This window comes from Ips typographus, linkage group LG4 (genome assembly GCF_016097725.1).
Source record: "Ips typographus isolate SLU linkage group LG4, UJ_Ityp_2.0, whole genome shotgun sequence".
In the NCBI taxonomy this organism is placed as follows: domain Eukaryota; kingdom Metazoa; phylum Arthropoda; class Insecta; order Coleoptera; family Curculionidae; genus Ips; species Ips typographus.
In genome coordinates, this window is record NC_138425.1 from 9756315 (window position 1) to 9773320 (window position 17006).

The following is a 17006-nucleotide window of genomic DNA, read 5'->3' on the forward strand; positions in this document are numbered from 1 at the left end:
CTTTTTTCCTAACTTCTAAAGTAAATTGGCCAAGATATGTTAAAAATTACAACTAGTAATACAAGTCATTTACTCTCACTCTCATTGTCACCACTAATTCAGTTTATCATTTTTTTTCACTTCTCCTCATGGCTAAAGATAAAATGCTTCTTTAATAGCAAACGTTTTGTTTAAAACTGTATTATTCAATGAATATGGCAAAAGATCCGTAAATCCCCGTTTGGAATGTAAGTAATAATGATATCTAAAGCAAAGATCAACTATGCAAAGCAGAATTATATTATGTAACCCGTGTCGAAGGTCAGATCAGTGTAAATAATTGTAACATACAATGCCAATATTTACAAGACCATTTTTGTAAAAACGAACGAAATCGCTTTTCTACAGTGTTGTCAAATTGACTTAACTTTTTTGACTGAAAAATCCTACTTACGTGCAAAATTATTGTAATGTCTTCTTAAAAACGAACAAAATTTTATTTCTACAGGGTTTTGTTGCTATTGTTGCCAAATAGTCCAGTTTCATTTTTGTCACGACGTCACGAATGTTATTTTTTTGATGCAATATTTTTAAAAATAGGGCTTCAACCTTCTGGCATATCATGTAAAGGACAATTTATGGTTTCAGCCTAAATGTCATTAATTTTTAGCAGAATTTCCACTAGAATAGAAGAAAAGAAACAACTAGGATCTTATGGTTTTTAGCGGTCCAACCCTGTAATCCTGGCCATAGAACAGGAAAGGACGAATGCGAAAAGATTTAAAGTTTTAATCAACAAAAAGCTTCAACACAGCATTTTAATTGCGTGCAATCCGGAGTCGTTCATAAAACTAATTGAATGTAATAAGCATTCCGAATGGTCGGACATAAATCATCGTCGGGTTTATTTCCTTTGATCATATTCTAACAGAATCGCATTATCGAAGGGATTTCGCATTTTTTACTTTAAAATATCAGTTTGGTAAATATGCATAACCCTAAACGTTGCGTTACTAAAATAACCATGCATCCATATTTACTCATACGTGGTCTAGTTCATAAAACTGATCGATTCCCTCATTCTATAGGTACACGCCTTAATGACTATACTGCCAACCTTTATTTAGGATAGCAAAATTGAACTTTCATGCACTAGCAGGTAACATAGTCTTTGAACGTATAAAAAGCTCCGTAATAGTAAAGAAGTGAGTAACGATGTTAACCTATCTAAGACAGAAAGTGATAGACGCTGTCAATATGTCATATCTTTTCCTAAAGAAAATTACAAAGTATCATGGTTCCGCAAAGACAATGCTGTACACGTACCAGTTTCATGCATAGCGTTTTAACTGCGCTTAGTACACTGCAAAGCAATAAAGGCAACACAAGCATCAAACTGCCTGATCTAATCAAATACATAGAGTTCTCCTACAATCTAAAGGGAGATGTCCAAAGTCAAGTTAAAAGTGTCTTAAACACTGCTCAAGATATGAACTACGTTCTAAAAATGAATGACCGTTACTCGTTATTAAGCCCTGCAGCTAGACTTCAGTTGGTTCCAGCATTATGTTTCAAAGAAGAATTGAAAAGAATAGAAGGTATTTTCCAGTTTAGAAAACGTCGAGCAAGTGTTACAAATATATGCAACTCGAGTAAAAGAACAAAGTGTGACAGTCCTGCCCGAATCACTAGATCCAACTGTCAGTTACCAGAAGGCCAGTGCCCCACGTCAGTTACACCTATAAAGGTTAAACATACCTCTCTCAGCTTCTTGAAGAAGCTTTGGCCTGCTGCTCTACTCACTTTTAGAAAACAGCTCAATTATTCTAACACCAGAGCTTCTTCAATCAGCCAGTGCAGGTTGAACTGTAATAAAAAGAGCAATACCCGTTTAAAGGCTAACACCAAAGTGAAAAAGAAGAAGTACAGCCCTGCTTGCAAGAAGTCTTCTTTAGAAAAGCTTAGAGATCGGATTTTAGCTAATCGAACACGAGGACCTAGTTACAGCAGATCGTGCTGTTGTGATTCACCGAGTAGTTCAAGTTGCTGAGGCAATAAAGGCGCAAAGTTGTATTTTTTTTTTTCTAGAATCCATTTTGTTTTATTTAAGAGAATGTCGCGGGCCAATCACGTAACCACAAACAGACAATAACATGACACAAAAACAGAGAGACCCTATTTGAAAAGATCTCTCGGAGAAAAGAATTGCGTTTCCAAATTCAATTTGAAACATATTTACCATTGACCGCTTCCCACATTCGCGGCAAACATTGTTAGGGCTCGTAACGGGCACGTAAAATCTAATCTTTGACATTTCTATCTTGCCCTCTTTATTCTGGATATAATCCAGTCCTGAATAATTGAGTAATACCTCCAAAATCGCTTATTTTATTAAGGTAAAAAACAAAACATGTCTTCCTGCCACGTCTTTCAGACCAAAGCGAATTTGCAAGCGTGTAAATCGAATTGATCATTAAACGCTCTCGGAGCGTATACGGGGTGTCTCTTGGGAGACTCCCCGAGGGCGGCCGGAACTCGATTACCGGAAACCACCGCATGTCCACAAAATCTTTGAACTCGACGGATTTTATTCCTTTGGTTGAGGTCCAGCGGGAATCGATTGTATCACGAGCAAAGACGTTTTTGGAAACCGTACAAAGAAGGTGCTTAAAATTGCTACAACTTCTTTAAAAGTTTTCTTTCATTTAACCTAATAATTGAAACCTTTCGGTTTTTAGTGATCAGAAAGTTTGTGTCGTCTATGATAGCTCATATTAGATTGAAGTGGATTACGTCTGGGCCCTAATTCTTGCTTTTCAAATGTACTATTTTGAACAGCATTTCCTGCCCTGTAGAGCTTTCCAAAACAAGGTTTCCGGTAGGCGTTTTTTCTAAGTTTACGCTTATCTTATCTTAGATATCACAAAACAATCAAATGCAAGGGTATTGCTTTATATTACCTATTCCATACACTCGATAGTCTGAACACTGTAGTACTCTATCTCATAACACGAGATATCAATGAAAAATCGTTAAATAAAGACTTTTTCCACTACTAACATGATAAACATACTACTATTGATCGATTAGTAACTTGAAAAGTTAGTTTTCTCTACCTTGATGGTCATTGGTGACCTAGGTCAAAAATAATTTCTAGTTCTAGGCTGGCACAAACACAACAAATAAGGAAATATTATTGACCTAGGTAAATAATGTTGTCTATTAAGACATATAGATAGACTATTGTGACATGTAATATACATACTTGACTTGACACGAAACAGATGAAAGACTTGACATGAAAGTTGGTTAGAGCGTGAGATAAAATATAAAAAAAGTAATAAAAGCAAAGAATTAAGAAAATCGTGAAATTTAAATGTAACAGTCAAACTTTGGCTCAGTGGATCTTTGATACGTGTGCCAACACTCGACTAGTTCAGGGGTTCAAAGCGCCACTGACTTTAAAAGAGCAGGAACTAAAGTTGGAAACCTTCAGATGAACTGATAGCCTCCTGATCCAAAGTACAATGAAAGTAAATGGTAACCACTAGAAAGATATAGATACTTACTTATTGTGAACAATGCAGCTGAATGATAAAGTGAGCTGATTATGTGGGGATAACTAGCTATTTTAAGAATCCTGTGACCTGTACACTAAAACAACTAGGAAAAAATTCAAACTGGCTGGGTTGGCCACAATATATAAGTTAAGTAATGAATTAAGTTAAAAGTTATATCTCCTAACCCTATGTCTTCTTAAAACCATCGTCGCTTTGCTCCTCGGCATTTAATTTTGACATACGGTCAATAAAACCTTCTGTCTAAACCTTGGTTAATAATGTACTATTTTACCGTTGTAAACATTAAATTACTTACTAAGTAAGTGAAAGAAAACTGAGGGTGATTATCATAGAAGTCATTAGAACACCCAACCCTGTTTTGTTTGGTTTTTGACTTTAAGAGCGTGTCCTACATTAACTAACATCTTCTAGAAAACCCCTGGTACATTATAACTACGTCATTTCAAATGTACAGGGTGTCCCTGAAGTCGTGTCGCAATCTGTAAGGAGAGATAGTACATCAAAAGTTTTTATAAACGTACCATCTTAAATGTCCTTTCTTCGAGATACAGGGTGTCAAAGTTAAAAAAAAAATTATATCGGTTTTTGGAAATATCTTCTTTTTGTCACACTGAGAGCAAGTTTTACAGGAATAGTCTCCTGAAGTCGATTGATGTTGAGTAAAGCAGGGGCGAAGGATTTACAAAAATAAAAAATACATCAAAACAAAGTTTCTACGATCAGCTGTTTTCGAGATATCTCATTTCTTGCTAAGCTAACTTTGACCTCACCACTATATATGAAGAGATAAAATGGATTATATATTAGACACCCGGTATGTGGGTTTTGTGCAAACCCTAGTAAATTCAATATTTATTATAACATTATTAATATCACCACTTAAAATCTTGCATCAATATACACATTTGTATATAGATTCCGCAGATAAACTGCACTAACAATCATTAATTCAACTATTTTAAATGTGGAAAATACATGCACTTATAATATTAATGTAAGACACATAATTTACGAATGTGACATACTAAATTTAGAAGCTAACTCAAATAAATAAGAGCGTTCCCCATCTTTGTGAATTATTTATTATCAGGGCGGGTTGTTGCTCCGAGGTTTGTTTGCTGAAACGTTATTTCAAAAAGTGTTCACATTTGTGTGAATATACATAATAATATAGGAAAGGCCGTAAAACAATCTGGTATCTGTGAAAACAACAATTCCGCTACATTACTAGGCTGTTTTTCTACACGCGCATGCCATTACATTGAATATAGAATACAAAGTTTTATTGAAATTGAATTGGTAACGCAATAAAAAGAACTACAGAGCGAATTCATATCGGATTGACCCCGACAGAAACTTACAATAATTTCTAATTGCCCTATATTTAGACCGCATTTCAGCGGAACACTGTGGAGTTTAAGCCTTCACAAAGGCAAAGGTTTATCGATCACATACCATAGCATAATAAACTGTAATAATTTAGCAGAAATATGATTTTAACGGAAATTAAAGTTTTACAAAATATGACAGTTTTATTCCCGTACAATGAGCTCCATTATACACCTTATTATACGCTTGGAATAAAATGGCGCTTCAAAGGTCAAAGAATTCTCTTTTATAGCTCTTTGACGAAAGTTGAAGTCTTTTTATAAACTTTTCGATCTATTTCTTGGAATTATAGTTTTGATTTCACTCATTAACAATTTTAAATTGTGTTTTTCCGAAACTCTTTTATAATTTTAAATTAACACGAATACGGAATGAATTGAACATAAAGGTCTCACTCGTATGTGAGTAGCTGTTAATAGAACTATTTGAGGTAATAACGAGATTATCCGGAGTTTTATGGCTTCTTGCCACTAGCCGTTATATACGTTTTTGATATAGGGAAGTTAATTACAAAAATTTTGTAGCTCAAAAGAAACGGCTGACAGGTCAATATCGATATATCAACGTTATTGCATGAGCCAGTTTCATGTTATAACATGGCCGTCGACCTTTTTAACTGGGAAATCGTTTAAATAAGCTATTAAGTTAGTTTTGGCCATTACCAACCGAAGTTTTGTCGTTCAATGCATCAAGTAAGATCTAATGAGAGAAGTTATACAGTATGTCAACCTGCTCCACTACTACAATTTTTTTTGCAACTTCCTTCATTACCAACATATTTTGAATTGTTAATTTCTCATGTACTACTTATTTCCCCTCACTCATAGCAATAATAATGCCTTGTAATATGAATTAGGTTTTGTTTGCGACATGTACATACAGGAAATGGAATTTCTGTTTTTAAAGATTTATTTGAGTATTGCACTCGTAGAAACTTTTTCTTTTAAATAGAAAAAAAATTAAGTGCAGGTAAACATCATTCATACTAAATAGTCTTATCGAGCTCCCTCTCCCACATATTGATTATTATAGTTAAATGGGTGGAAGTTTTATATCTGCTTACAAGACGTTTATACATTAAAGCTATTATTATTCAAAGTATCAGTTTTATGTTCAGCTATAATAAATATCTTTAAAAACCAGACCTTACACAACTTCCGCTTCAAATACAAAATTCCTTCTTCCTAGGTTTGAGAATCTTAATTGATTGAAGTACAATAATAATGCATTCATAAGTCTACACCTGTGATTACAAGACCACACAATAACGAAATTGGTTGGGTTGCATACGGTGAAAATATTTATTTTTCTAATGTCTTTCTGCCATTTCCAGCCTTTGGTAGACTAAACATTTTTTGAATTGAATATGTGGGCACATGGTCAATTCATCGTTAACATATTAGTTAACAATGACCTGAACTACAATATTAGGGCTCGTTTGAGTGATTTCAATGCGAATATCTGGAAACAGACATTTTAAATCCAATTAATTTAGCACGTCAAATTTAGATGTTTATTCAAATATTGTCTTTCCATCACGTTTGTTTACACACCGCTTCAGTTCCATGCTCAAAGGCTTATTAACGAAAATAGTGGCACTCGAATGCGTATATTTGTTTAGTTCTTCTTATTTTAGCATTTTCAGATTTTAATAAACGGTTTTACTATTTTTTTAATAACTTTTCTTTATTAGACCGTTAGTTCGACCATGTGACCAGTGAAAATGACATTTTTAGACTGAGATAGAAGCAAAACTTTTCTAGTCTATTCTTCTTCTTCTTCTTTAGCCTATGTCCATCCACTCCTGAATGTAGGCCTCTTCCAATGATTTCCATGTCCGTCTATCCAGGGCAGTGTGAAACCAGTTTCTTCCTGCTATCTTCTGGATGTCATCCCGCCATCGCTTTGGGGGTCTCCCTGCATTTCTTTTTGTGGCTCTTGGGCGCCACTGCATTATTTTATTAGTCCATCTAGATGGATCCTGCCTTGCAACATGACCCGCCCATCGCCACTTTAGTTCGGCTGCTCTTCTCATAACATCGGTTACCCTTGTTCTTTTTCGGATCTCTTCGTTTCTTATTCGATCTCTGAGGCTGATTCCCAGCATGGCGCGCTCCATGGCTCTTTGAGTTGTTCTGAGCCTCTCTGCACTTCTCTCTGTAAGTGTCATAGTCTCCAGTCCGTATGTTGTTACGGGTAAAATGCAGGCCTCATAGACTTTCCGCTTAAGGTTGATTGGGATACTTTGGGATTTCAGAATGTAGCCTAGCCTACCGAATGCTGCCCAGCTGAGTCTTGTTCTCCGGGATATTTCGTTTGTTTGGTTTTGTTTTCCCAGTCTGATAGCGTGGCCCAGGTATATGTATTCCTCGACGTGTTCTAGAGTGCAGCCTTCTATGGTTATTGCCGTCTCTTCGCTGGTCATTATTTTGGTTTTGTTTAAATTCATCTTGAGCCCGATTTGTTTTGATGTTTCCTGCAGTTCTTCCAACATATCTTTCAGCTGATTGATGTCGTTACTGATGACAACAATATCGTCAGCAAAACGTAGATGATTCAGTCGGGTTCCATCTACATTGATACCTTTGTTTTCCCAGGCCAAGTTTTTAAAGGCGCTTTCCAATGCCAATGTGAATAGTTTAGGGGATATGGTATCCCCTTGGCGGACTCCTTTTTCTATTTTAATCTTATTCGTTGATGTATCTTCGTCAATGGCTACTTGCAATGTAGCATTTTCGTAGATGTGTTTTATAAGATTGGAGTATCTTGTGTCTATTCTTGCCTCGTTCATTGCGTTCAGAACCGCCCAGGTCTCAACCGAGTCAAAGGCCTTTTCGTAGTCGACGAACGCCAGATGTAGGGGTACGTTGTACTCGGTGCATTTCTCTATTAGAGTGCGGACGGTTTGTAGGTGATCATTTGTACCATATTCTTTTCTGAATCCTGCTTGCTCGACTGGCTGGTAAAAATCGAGCTTATTTGTCAGTCGGTTGGTCAGAATTTTTGTGAGGAGCTTGTACAGGTGTGAACGAAGGCTGATTGGTCGGTAGTTTGCAATATTGGTATTGTCGCCCTTTTTGAAGATTAAAATAACTTCAGCGTTTTGCCAAGGTTTTGGTATTTTCTCTTCGCTAATACATTTGTTTAGAAGGACACAAAGGGCATGTTCAAGCGTTATTCCTCCCATCTTCAGCATTTCGGCGGTGATACGGTCTTCTCCCGGTGCTTTTTTGTTTTTCATCTGTTTAAGGGCCTTTCTTAGTTCGCTCCTGTTTACTTCTGGTATATCCTCCGATCCCACATTTAGAATTTCTTGCTTAACGCTGTCTGGTTTAGGCAGAGTTGATGTATACAAGTCCTTGTAGAAGCCTTGGATGATATTTATTACACCCTTTTTGTCTGTAACAATTTCCCCGTTCCTATCCTTTATTTTAAAAAGTTTTTGCCTTCCTCTAGACATGTGTGACCTAAGTACTTTCATGTTTGAGTTGTTTTCAATAGTTTCTTTTATCAGCTGACTATTGTAGGATCTCAGGTCTTTTCGGCTTTCTTTGTTTATTGTTTTACATAACTCCTTGTATTCATTTGAATCTCTGCTCGTTATTTTCCTTTGCTCCATCAGCTTCAGTGTGTTTAAGCTTAATTTCGGTGTTTTTTCTGTTTTGTGCTTAGAGCATACTTTCCTTGTTGCCACCTGGATACTGCTCGCTATTGTTGCCGATAATTCCTCTAGTTCCATCTTCCTCAGGCAGTTCAAGTTGTGCAGCTTTGTGTTTAGAATAGTTTGGTATTCTTCTGCTCTTGACGTCAGGGTTTCTGTAGTTGGATAATTCCCTTTTTGAACCATCCTTTTCCTTTCGACTTTGGTGTTAATAATCATCTTTGCTCGAACTAGTCGGTGATCGCTGCCTGTATCAAAATGGTTCAGAACAGACACGTCCTGGCATATGTCTCGTCTGTTAGAGATTATGTAGTCTATTTCGTTTTTTATTTGCCCGTTCGGGTTTCTCCAAGTCCATTTTCTTTGGGGGGGTTTCTTGTAAAAGGTGTTCAAGCAATATAGATTTTGGTGTTGGAGGTACTCCAGCAGCATTCCTCCTCTGTCGTTTCTGCTTCCTAGCCCATATGATCCAATGTTTGGTGGGTCGCCTATACTTTTCTGGCCAATTTTGGCGTTAAGTCTATTACCTAAATATGTCTAGTCTATTACCTAGACATATTTTAATAATTACAAAAATTTAAGTAATTTTTATGCCATATGTTTTTTTTTAATATTTTTGCCAGGAATGGTTTACAAAAAATCGTTCTGTTAGGTATTCATGTCATTTTAGTCTTATATTACCACACTTTCTATACAGGACCATTTCAGCATCCACTTTCGTGAAAAATTAGACAAAAACAAAAAACCCAAAACACTGCTATGCTTTATTAAATAATATAATTTAGTGACGGGCTTCGGCACAACTGCCATTATTAGATTAGAGATAAAATTAAGCCAATACAACACATACAAACAAAAATTGACAAAAAAGAAGAATTTTTACATTCACAAAATGGGCAAAAGAATACAAACAGAACAGATAAAACAATCAAGGAATATGAAGAAGAAATTCCATTGGACCACGGCTTATAAGCCCGGATAACTTTTTTATTTCAGAAAATGAGGATGTCTGAAAACGAAAACAGGAGAGATTCATTATTATGGAGTATCAGGAACATAAGGACAATAAAAACAATTTTTCATAGATGACAACCAACTTATTGAACACAAACTCCGTCTGATTATTTAGACAGACAAACTTTGTACAGTTCTACAGATCTTCTCTAGCAAATCTAATCATGCTGCAAATTTAAAATTATTGTTCAGAGATTGTTTTTGTTCCAAATGTGGTTGACAAATTGTGATGATTTGACATGATCAGCATTAATAATAGACATAACTTAAAAACAACATAAATTAAATATGTCTTAATGCCAAAAATTATTTCCTTTTATTTGGTTTACTAGAACCATAATATAAATTAACGACTACTAAGTAATCAATAGTCTGATTTGCCAATATCAGTTTCTGGAAAAGTGGTGTTCCTTTGTATTTAATACACCAATGCAGTGTTTAATTTCTCATTTTTTGTCACCATTAGTAGAATGTTGTGTGTTTTGCATCACTTGTTTTGGGTTGAAAATTACTTTTGTTCAAACTATTTCCACACATTTTTTTCTTTGAACCAATGCACATTCTTGAAGTGTATTCTGTAGTGTAATGTGAACGAGAAAGTGCAAATTAAGCACGGTAATAGAAAAAGTACTGTTTTCTTTTATTGTTGTTAACTAGCGCGGACGTTCCTTCAATGACATACTCGTCGTAATTGAAACGTTCTTATAGGAGAACTGGCAGAATGTAGCTGTAGCCGGCAGATACAAAAAGGTATTATTTCCAACTAGAGTTTAATATTGTGCACAGATCAGTTCCACGTAGCGAACTTCATGTATGATTTTAAACGGGACAGGAACCGAAATAATTGTTTCCAGATGCGTGCAGTACGACACATATTGCCTTTATTGTTTATGGTTATCGTTGCGAATTTTAAACGCTCGTGACTTGGCCAATGTCCCCTTAAATTCCTCGGTTTCTCAACCTTCATGGTTTCTCCTATTTAACTGAAAACCGTGGACTTAATTTAAACCGTGTATGAAGTGCAAGGTACAATACGCCACTGGGGCTTTATAATATCAAAGTTTCGCCCTTTAGCAGCGACGCGTAGATATAATGTATCATTTAATTGGTGGAAATGGTACCCCCCGCATAATTCGAGATCGCCCTTAGGCTGACAAATTAAGCGCTTTAATTTACTTCTGATCGCGATAACAAAGTTGACATGTTCGGGTTATAAATTGGGGCCCTGCAATTTGTCTTTCGCGACCCATCTCTCTCGGTCCCGGCGTACAGTTTCAACAAATGATCGGCACATTTTTCAACAGATGCGTTCCGACATTGGAATGAACATGTTTCGATAATATGCATCCCTTTAATGGTTCAGTTTTTTGTTTAACTCGCCGCCATCATATTTTTGGATTTTGACACTGAAACTTAATATCACGCAAAACCAGTTAACGTCCAATATTTTCTTTATTGATTGTAGTTTCAGGTTGCAGATGAATACATAAACTATAGACAAATGTGTGTAGACAGAATCTTGATAGCCGATGATGCAGTGAAATATTTAGGTCTATCCTAAAAGATGCAATCCAATCATTGACGTGTTTGTTTGGTTTTATGCATTTCAACAGGTTTCTTTATTTCAAGAGCTAATTGCACCAAACAAACACACCAAGTTCGATTTATGTATTTCATTTTCTGGGTGAACAGTGAAATTTTACTACTAAAAATGTAATATTTAATTATTTATTATTTAGTTTTGCGAGAGTAGTTTACGTTTTTGTTAGCACACTTTTGCAATGTAATTTAAAGATTATCAAAATTTTACTCTTTCAATAAAAGTATTTGGAGCTAAAGACAACTTTATTTCAATTAGCTAATCGCATTGGAATTACGTGAACGGTTTATGTTAAAATGTCAACGGTTAACCTTTAAAATGTTAGTAACACTAATGTGCGTCAAGTACATACTTTTTGATTTAGAATATCTCGGAAGCGTGCAAAGCTTAAGAGATGAGTTTTGGCTCATTTTGTAGTATTTTTTATGCTCCTTTGAATGGCCTTTAAAAGAAACTAATTCGATTCAACTAATCTTTCAAAGAAGCCTTACATTGTCAAACAGTTCTGACACATTCTAACAACACTTACTTCTCTTGAGAACTCCGGTCCCGTCTTTCAAGAATTAGGTTTCAGAAGGATTCTTTCGCACAACAAAAGGCATATTTATACTAAAGGTTATACAGGGTGTTTCAGACTTTAATAAGCACCCTTAAACCGCGTATTCTACGTCTAAAGATAACTACAGATGCAGTGTAAACTACATTCCATAAATGTTGTGTTAAAGAAATACAGAGTGTAACATTTTTAATTTTTACCCCCTCAAACACTTTTCTACTGTTCCACATGTTTTTATTTTAATTTAAAATTTTTAAGAAAAAATATAATGAATATTTTGATTGACTAATAATAGGACGAAATTTAATAAAATTTATTTATTCAATATTACAGAGACGAGTTTCTCGAAAATGTACACTGGGCAATATCTAATATTTCTCACTTAGTTACCGTAATCTTTGCATTTCCACTTTGTGAAATATACCGTACTGTAGACATTCACTTATAACTTTGATATGGTTACTAGACTGTTTCTGAATAATTTTTATTAATGTGAATAGTACGCAAAATTCTAACTTCTCATTTACGCAAATAAATGCAAGAATCTGGTAATCAAATACAGCCTGACATAATAATAGGACTATAAGCTTTTATTGCCTAAAACGTGTTTTCGTAGCTGAATATACATGCTTATGGCGCCAATTTGTCGATGTACATTCTAAGTAGGTTCTATTATACAAAAATTTAATCAATCAAATGTGGCTTGTGAAAATTTACTCAGTGATAAAAGCAATTTCATGGCATGGTCCATTTGCGATCATCACCAATTTTACGGAGTTTAATAATTGAATGAACGCATTGTTTGCATCTTATATCAAGCCCTATTTAAATATTTTAATACGCTTACAATTGGTGTTAATTGGCTTGTGAGTCAAGTCAACAAACGTTGGATCGCTGAATATAGCACATGAGTAGTGAGCACGAGTTGACCCATTTTAAAATTATAATTTAATAAGCTTTAATTTGTTAATAACATATCGTGTGGGTAATCAAGGCACAAGTTTAAAATTCAAACAATGCAAAAACAATTAATTAAACGATGATTTAATGATGGTTTATAGATACAATTTTAATGAAGATGAAGTCATAATGGTAATATACGTAAAAGTCACCCTCCCATAAACAGAAGGCAACATGATGTGATGTCACTGCGAAATATAATCAGATTATACAACAGGTAATTTTTATTTTATTGAGGATGCGGCTGTGGCTTATTACCGCGTGCTCGAAGATCTAATTAGGTTAAACTTTATGGATCGTGCGCTCGTATTTCCCAAAATAATATTCTACTTCCTCATATTTCTTTTATTACCGATATATCGTTACGTAATGGCGTATGTAAATTTTAGATGCTCGTACGCTTCGGATTGGGCAAATTTGAGGCACAGATAGCACACAACAGATTAAATGGGGACCATACGTTTACTCTTACGCAATATGGCCGCTTTAGCATAACAATAATCCTACAACAAAAACTGTTAAAAGCTATTTAAAAATCTGTATGCAAACGACAACGAGGGTAGCAAAACCGGGCCCGGACGGTATCAAAGGAAAATTTTACTTTAAAATTTCTCTAAATCCATTAGAATACTAACGAAAATAAATATTAGATGTGGCTTATTAAGCTATTCTTTTGTGTACCCATTAGTGGGGTCAAATGTAACTTTATTTCAAAATTTACCCTTCTAAATGATACTTTCAATTTGTGACAGCTACGGTTTTCCTTACGGGACTCACTTTTTCAACTTAAATTCTGGGATAATTATAAGTCTGAAGTAAATGCTAATAAGTGAATAATAAAAAAGTCTTTTTTATTTCTTTTTAGATCTACAAGGACATTGTAAAATTTAAATTTTACATTAGTATTGATCGGCACGCTAGATTAGTTAATTCTTTTTCAATGTTAAAGTTTAGAAACAGATTTTGATGACGTACCGTTTTAAAACATTTTAAGGAAGGTGAACATAATTATTCTACATCGTGTTAATTAACCTTACACCAACTGCACTGAAGGAATAGGTGGGTAAACATGGTAAAAATCCTTGATTTGGATTTTAATGCAACTAGGATTCACTATTGCTATTATATTACTATCTACTTGTTGCTTGAAAATTAGAGGTTAAGACTTAAATCTAGATAATTGAGGGATATGATTTTGTCAATAATTAATGTCGGAATAATTTACGTAATAGGATTTATTTTTGAAATTGTTGAAACTTTTTACTTCTATATACCAAAGTGCTCGATTATCTTCTAACTTTTAAAATACATTCTGCTTCACTTATATTCAGTTTGTTTGCTGAAGAGCAATCATCTTCAATCAACCTTCGTTAGTATGCCTCTCGACGAGAAGTAATTCAGAGTACATAAATCAGGTGATTGCGGAGGCCATTCAATATCAAACACTTTTGCCAATCTGTTGGCTTGAACTAGCATTCCTGTTGCGTAATCGTTAAAGAGGTGCCGCTTTGCTTAGTTTTCAGAAGATCAATGATAAATAATTGTTTTTTGCATCCCATTTGTTAGCAATTATAGTTTGTGCCAAAACATTTCTATTTCTACTTAATTGTTTATTAAAAAATAGTGACACTACAACTTGAATTTAGAAAAATAACACTGTTTTCTTCTCCTTACAAGAATTATATCGTACGTAGGAAAAATGTAACTACGTGATAGATATTCTTGTGCTAAATATGCCGGTATGTGCAAATTATATAAATTCCGCTCTCCTTCTCTCTATATCATAGACTTTATTACATTATTGTCACATATCAGGATTTAATTTCTGAAATGTACTCTACCCACGTAATCTATAATGGTATTATTGCAACAGAAAATGATGGCAAAAATTATGGCACTTTTGCAACAGAAAATGCAGAAAGTGGTCCTCTGAAACCATTTTCATACATCAATAAAGACAGTTAATTCCTGAAATTACTATCTAGCAATGACATGAACAGAAGCCCATGTTTCAAAATACCACTAACCTTAGTATAAAGTATTTTTGAAAAAAACTAAAATCTTTGTGCAATAAACACTTAAAGCTACAACAAACTAGCCAAGACAATAGCCGATAAATTACCATAATACCACAAAACCCATTTATGTTTCAAATTCATTGCGGTTGTAATAGTTTATGACGTCAATGACATCATCATGCAAAATGGCGGGTCAAGATGTGGAGTTTGCATAAGATGTCAAGGACAAAATAGTATAAAACATATTGTGTGCATTCACTTTAAGGTTAACAACGTCAATATTGTCATCTTAATTATTAGGCGGCGTTGAAAGCAGTGCCGCAAAATAGTTGCCCACACACACATACACTAGCAACACGTTTATGGCAAGCTTTAATTTGCCGCTGCATTGCGGCGATCACGATTGATGTTGGCCAGAAGTTATGAATTATTATAACTGGCATAGTAATTGTAGCTTTACGTAAGAGATGCTACTTCTGAATCGTAAGATTTGGAAATATTTGATTGATTAATTGTTACTTTTTGCTATTAATAATTCACATTGCAAGACTTCATTCAAAAACAGATACTGCTTTGAGTCACTGTTGGCTAATCGATATATTTATATCTTCGTTTCAATCAAGGCAATTCCTGATGATTTAAGATATTTAGGTTAACCTTTTATTAATAGTGCTTCCTCATTCGATGTCAATATACTGCATTATTTATAATTTAATCTTGAAGTTTAATACAACGTAGGGCACACTTCACGTGCAAGCAGTGTAAAATTATTCAGGTATGCTGCAAGTTTTTTGCCACTAATCATACTTTCTGCACGCTCCTTTCTTATCTCCTCGTCCGTTTAATGTCTTTAAAGGAGTTTCATGCCGCCAGGCTGAAGGGAAAATTATTTTTCTAACTTTCACTGTATCGTGGCCAATATTTTCGTCTAGAAAAACTTTTATATAGAACATTGTTCTATTCTATATCTGATTTTTTTTTAGTATACTACACAAGGTACCACGCAAACGGTAATGGTTATTTTACGGCAATTTGTATTTTAATAATATGCAGTCTTAAAATTTCAAACAATTCTATTATTTCCGGAAATATTCAAATAATACCGAAATTTTGAAAACTAGTTTTTAATTATTTGAGATTCGACGTTTGGGTTTTTAGATACCATCATCAATTTTAATTTTTTATTATAATTTTACATTTTCGAATAGAGCCTTCTTTTTCTGATTATGGTATAACATGGTTCAGTTTTGTAGTTTCTTGAAAATAATAAAAAATGTTTGCGCAAATGTTTTTATGAGCTAATTTAAAATATTGTAGATAGTAATTGAAGAGGTTATTTCGAAAGATCGAAGCGGTGACACTTTTTTCGAATTCTAACCTAATTTTTAAACAAACAAACTGATATGATAAATGATAATAGCCCTTTTAAAGTCTGTCTGTATTTATTGTAATGTAACCTTTTTGAAGTTTTCCGCTCGAGATTTTGCTTTAAAAGTCTAATTTCAGTAATCTACCTACCGATAATATAAATGTCAAATTTTGTGGGATTAATTTACTAGAACTTTTTGAGAATATTTCAAAAATAATCTAAAAACATTTTAAAATATCCGTAGAAGATTAGTCTCTCAATCTACCGTAAATGGAGCTCTTCAATTGACATTTGTCAAACTTGGTAGATTACTGACTAATTAATATTATATAGGTTAGGTTGGGACTCTGCAATATCTCAACGCAACAAACTAAAATTATAACTCCTTGATCTTTCCCATTGCCACATATGCCTCTGAGACCTGGACTTTAAAAATTGCCAATCGAAGAATAATAGATGCTTTTGAAATGTGGGCCTACAGAAGAATGTTGCGAATATCATATACAGAACATCGTACTAACGTGTCAATCCTTAAGAAACTAAAAGTCACCACAAGGCTATCAACCAGGATAAACCAATCATACCTACGATATGTTGGACACATCTCAAGGAGAACGAATGGGCTGGAAAAACTTATTGTGGAGGGAAAGATTAATGGTAAACGACCACGAGGAAGGTCTCCGACGCGCTAGGTGGATAAAACCAAAGAAATCATTGGTCACGGTCTGCAAGAAGCTTCTCTTGCAGCTCAGGATAGAGCAGGATGGAGAAATACGATCCGAGCAATAGAAACATGATGTCACCATACTCTCCCAAGAGCAAAAAGGATAAGAGAGAGGTTAGGTTAGAGTAGAATTTAATAAATAAAAAAAAAAAAAA

The 17006-nt window shown here is 34.5% G+C and overlaps 2 protein-coding genes across 35 annotated transcripts in view; both read left to right on the forward strand.

Annotated features, from left to right (window-relative positions):
• Positions 1 to 17006, forward strand: part of trol (terribly reduced optic lobes) — a 141726-nt gene that overhangs the window by 83434 nt on the left and 41286 nt on the right. The window lies entirely within an intron of this gene.
• On the forward strand, positions 1209 to 2063 carry LOC145727669 (uncharacterized). The gene is made up of 2 exons (XM_081977450.1): positions 1209 to 1726; positions 1877 to 2063. The coding sequence occupies exons 1-2, from the start codon at positions 1274 to 1276 to the stop codon at positions 2027 to 2029; spliced, it is 606 nt and encodes a 201-aa protein (XP_081833576.1). The 5' UTR covers positions 1209 to 1273; the 3' UTR covers positions 2030 to 2063.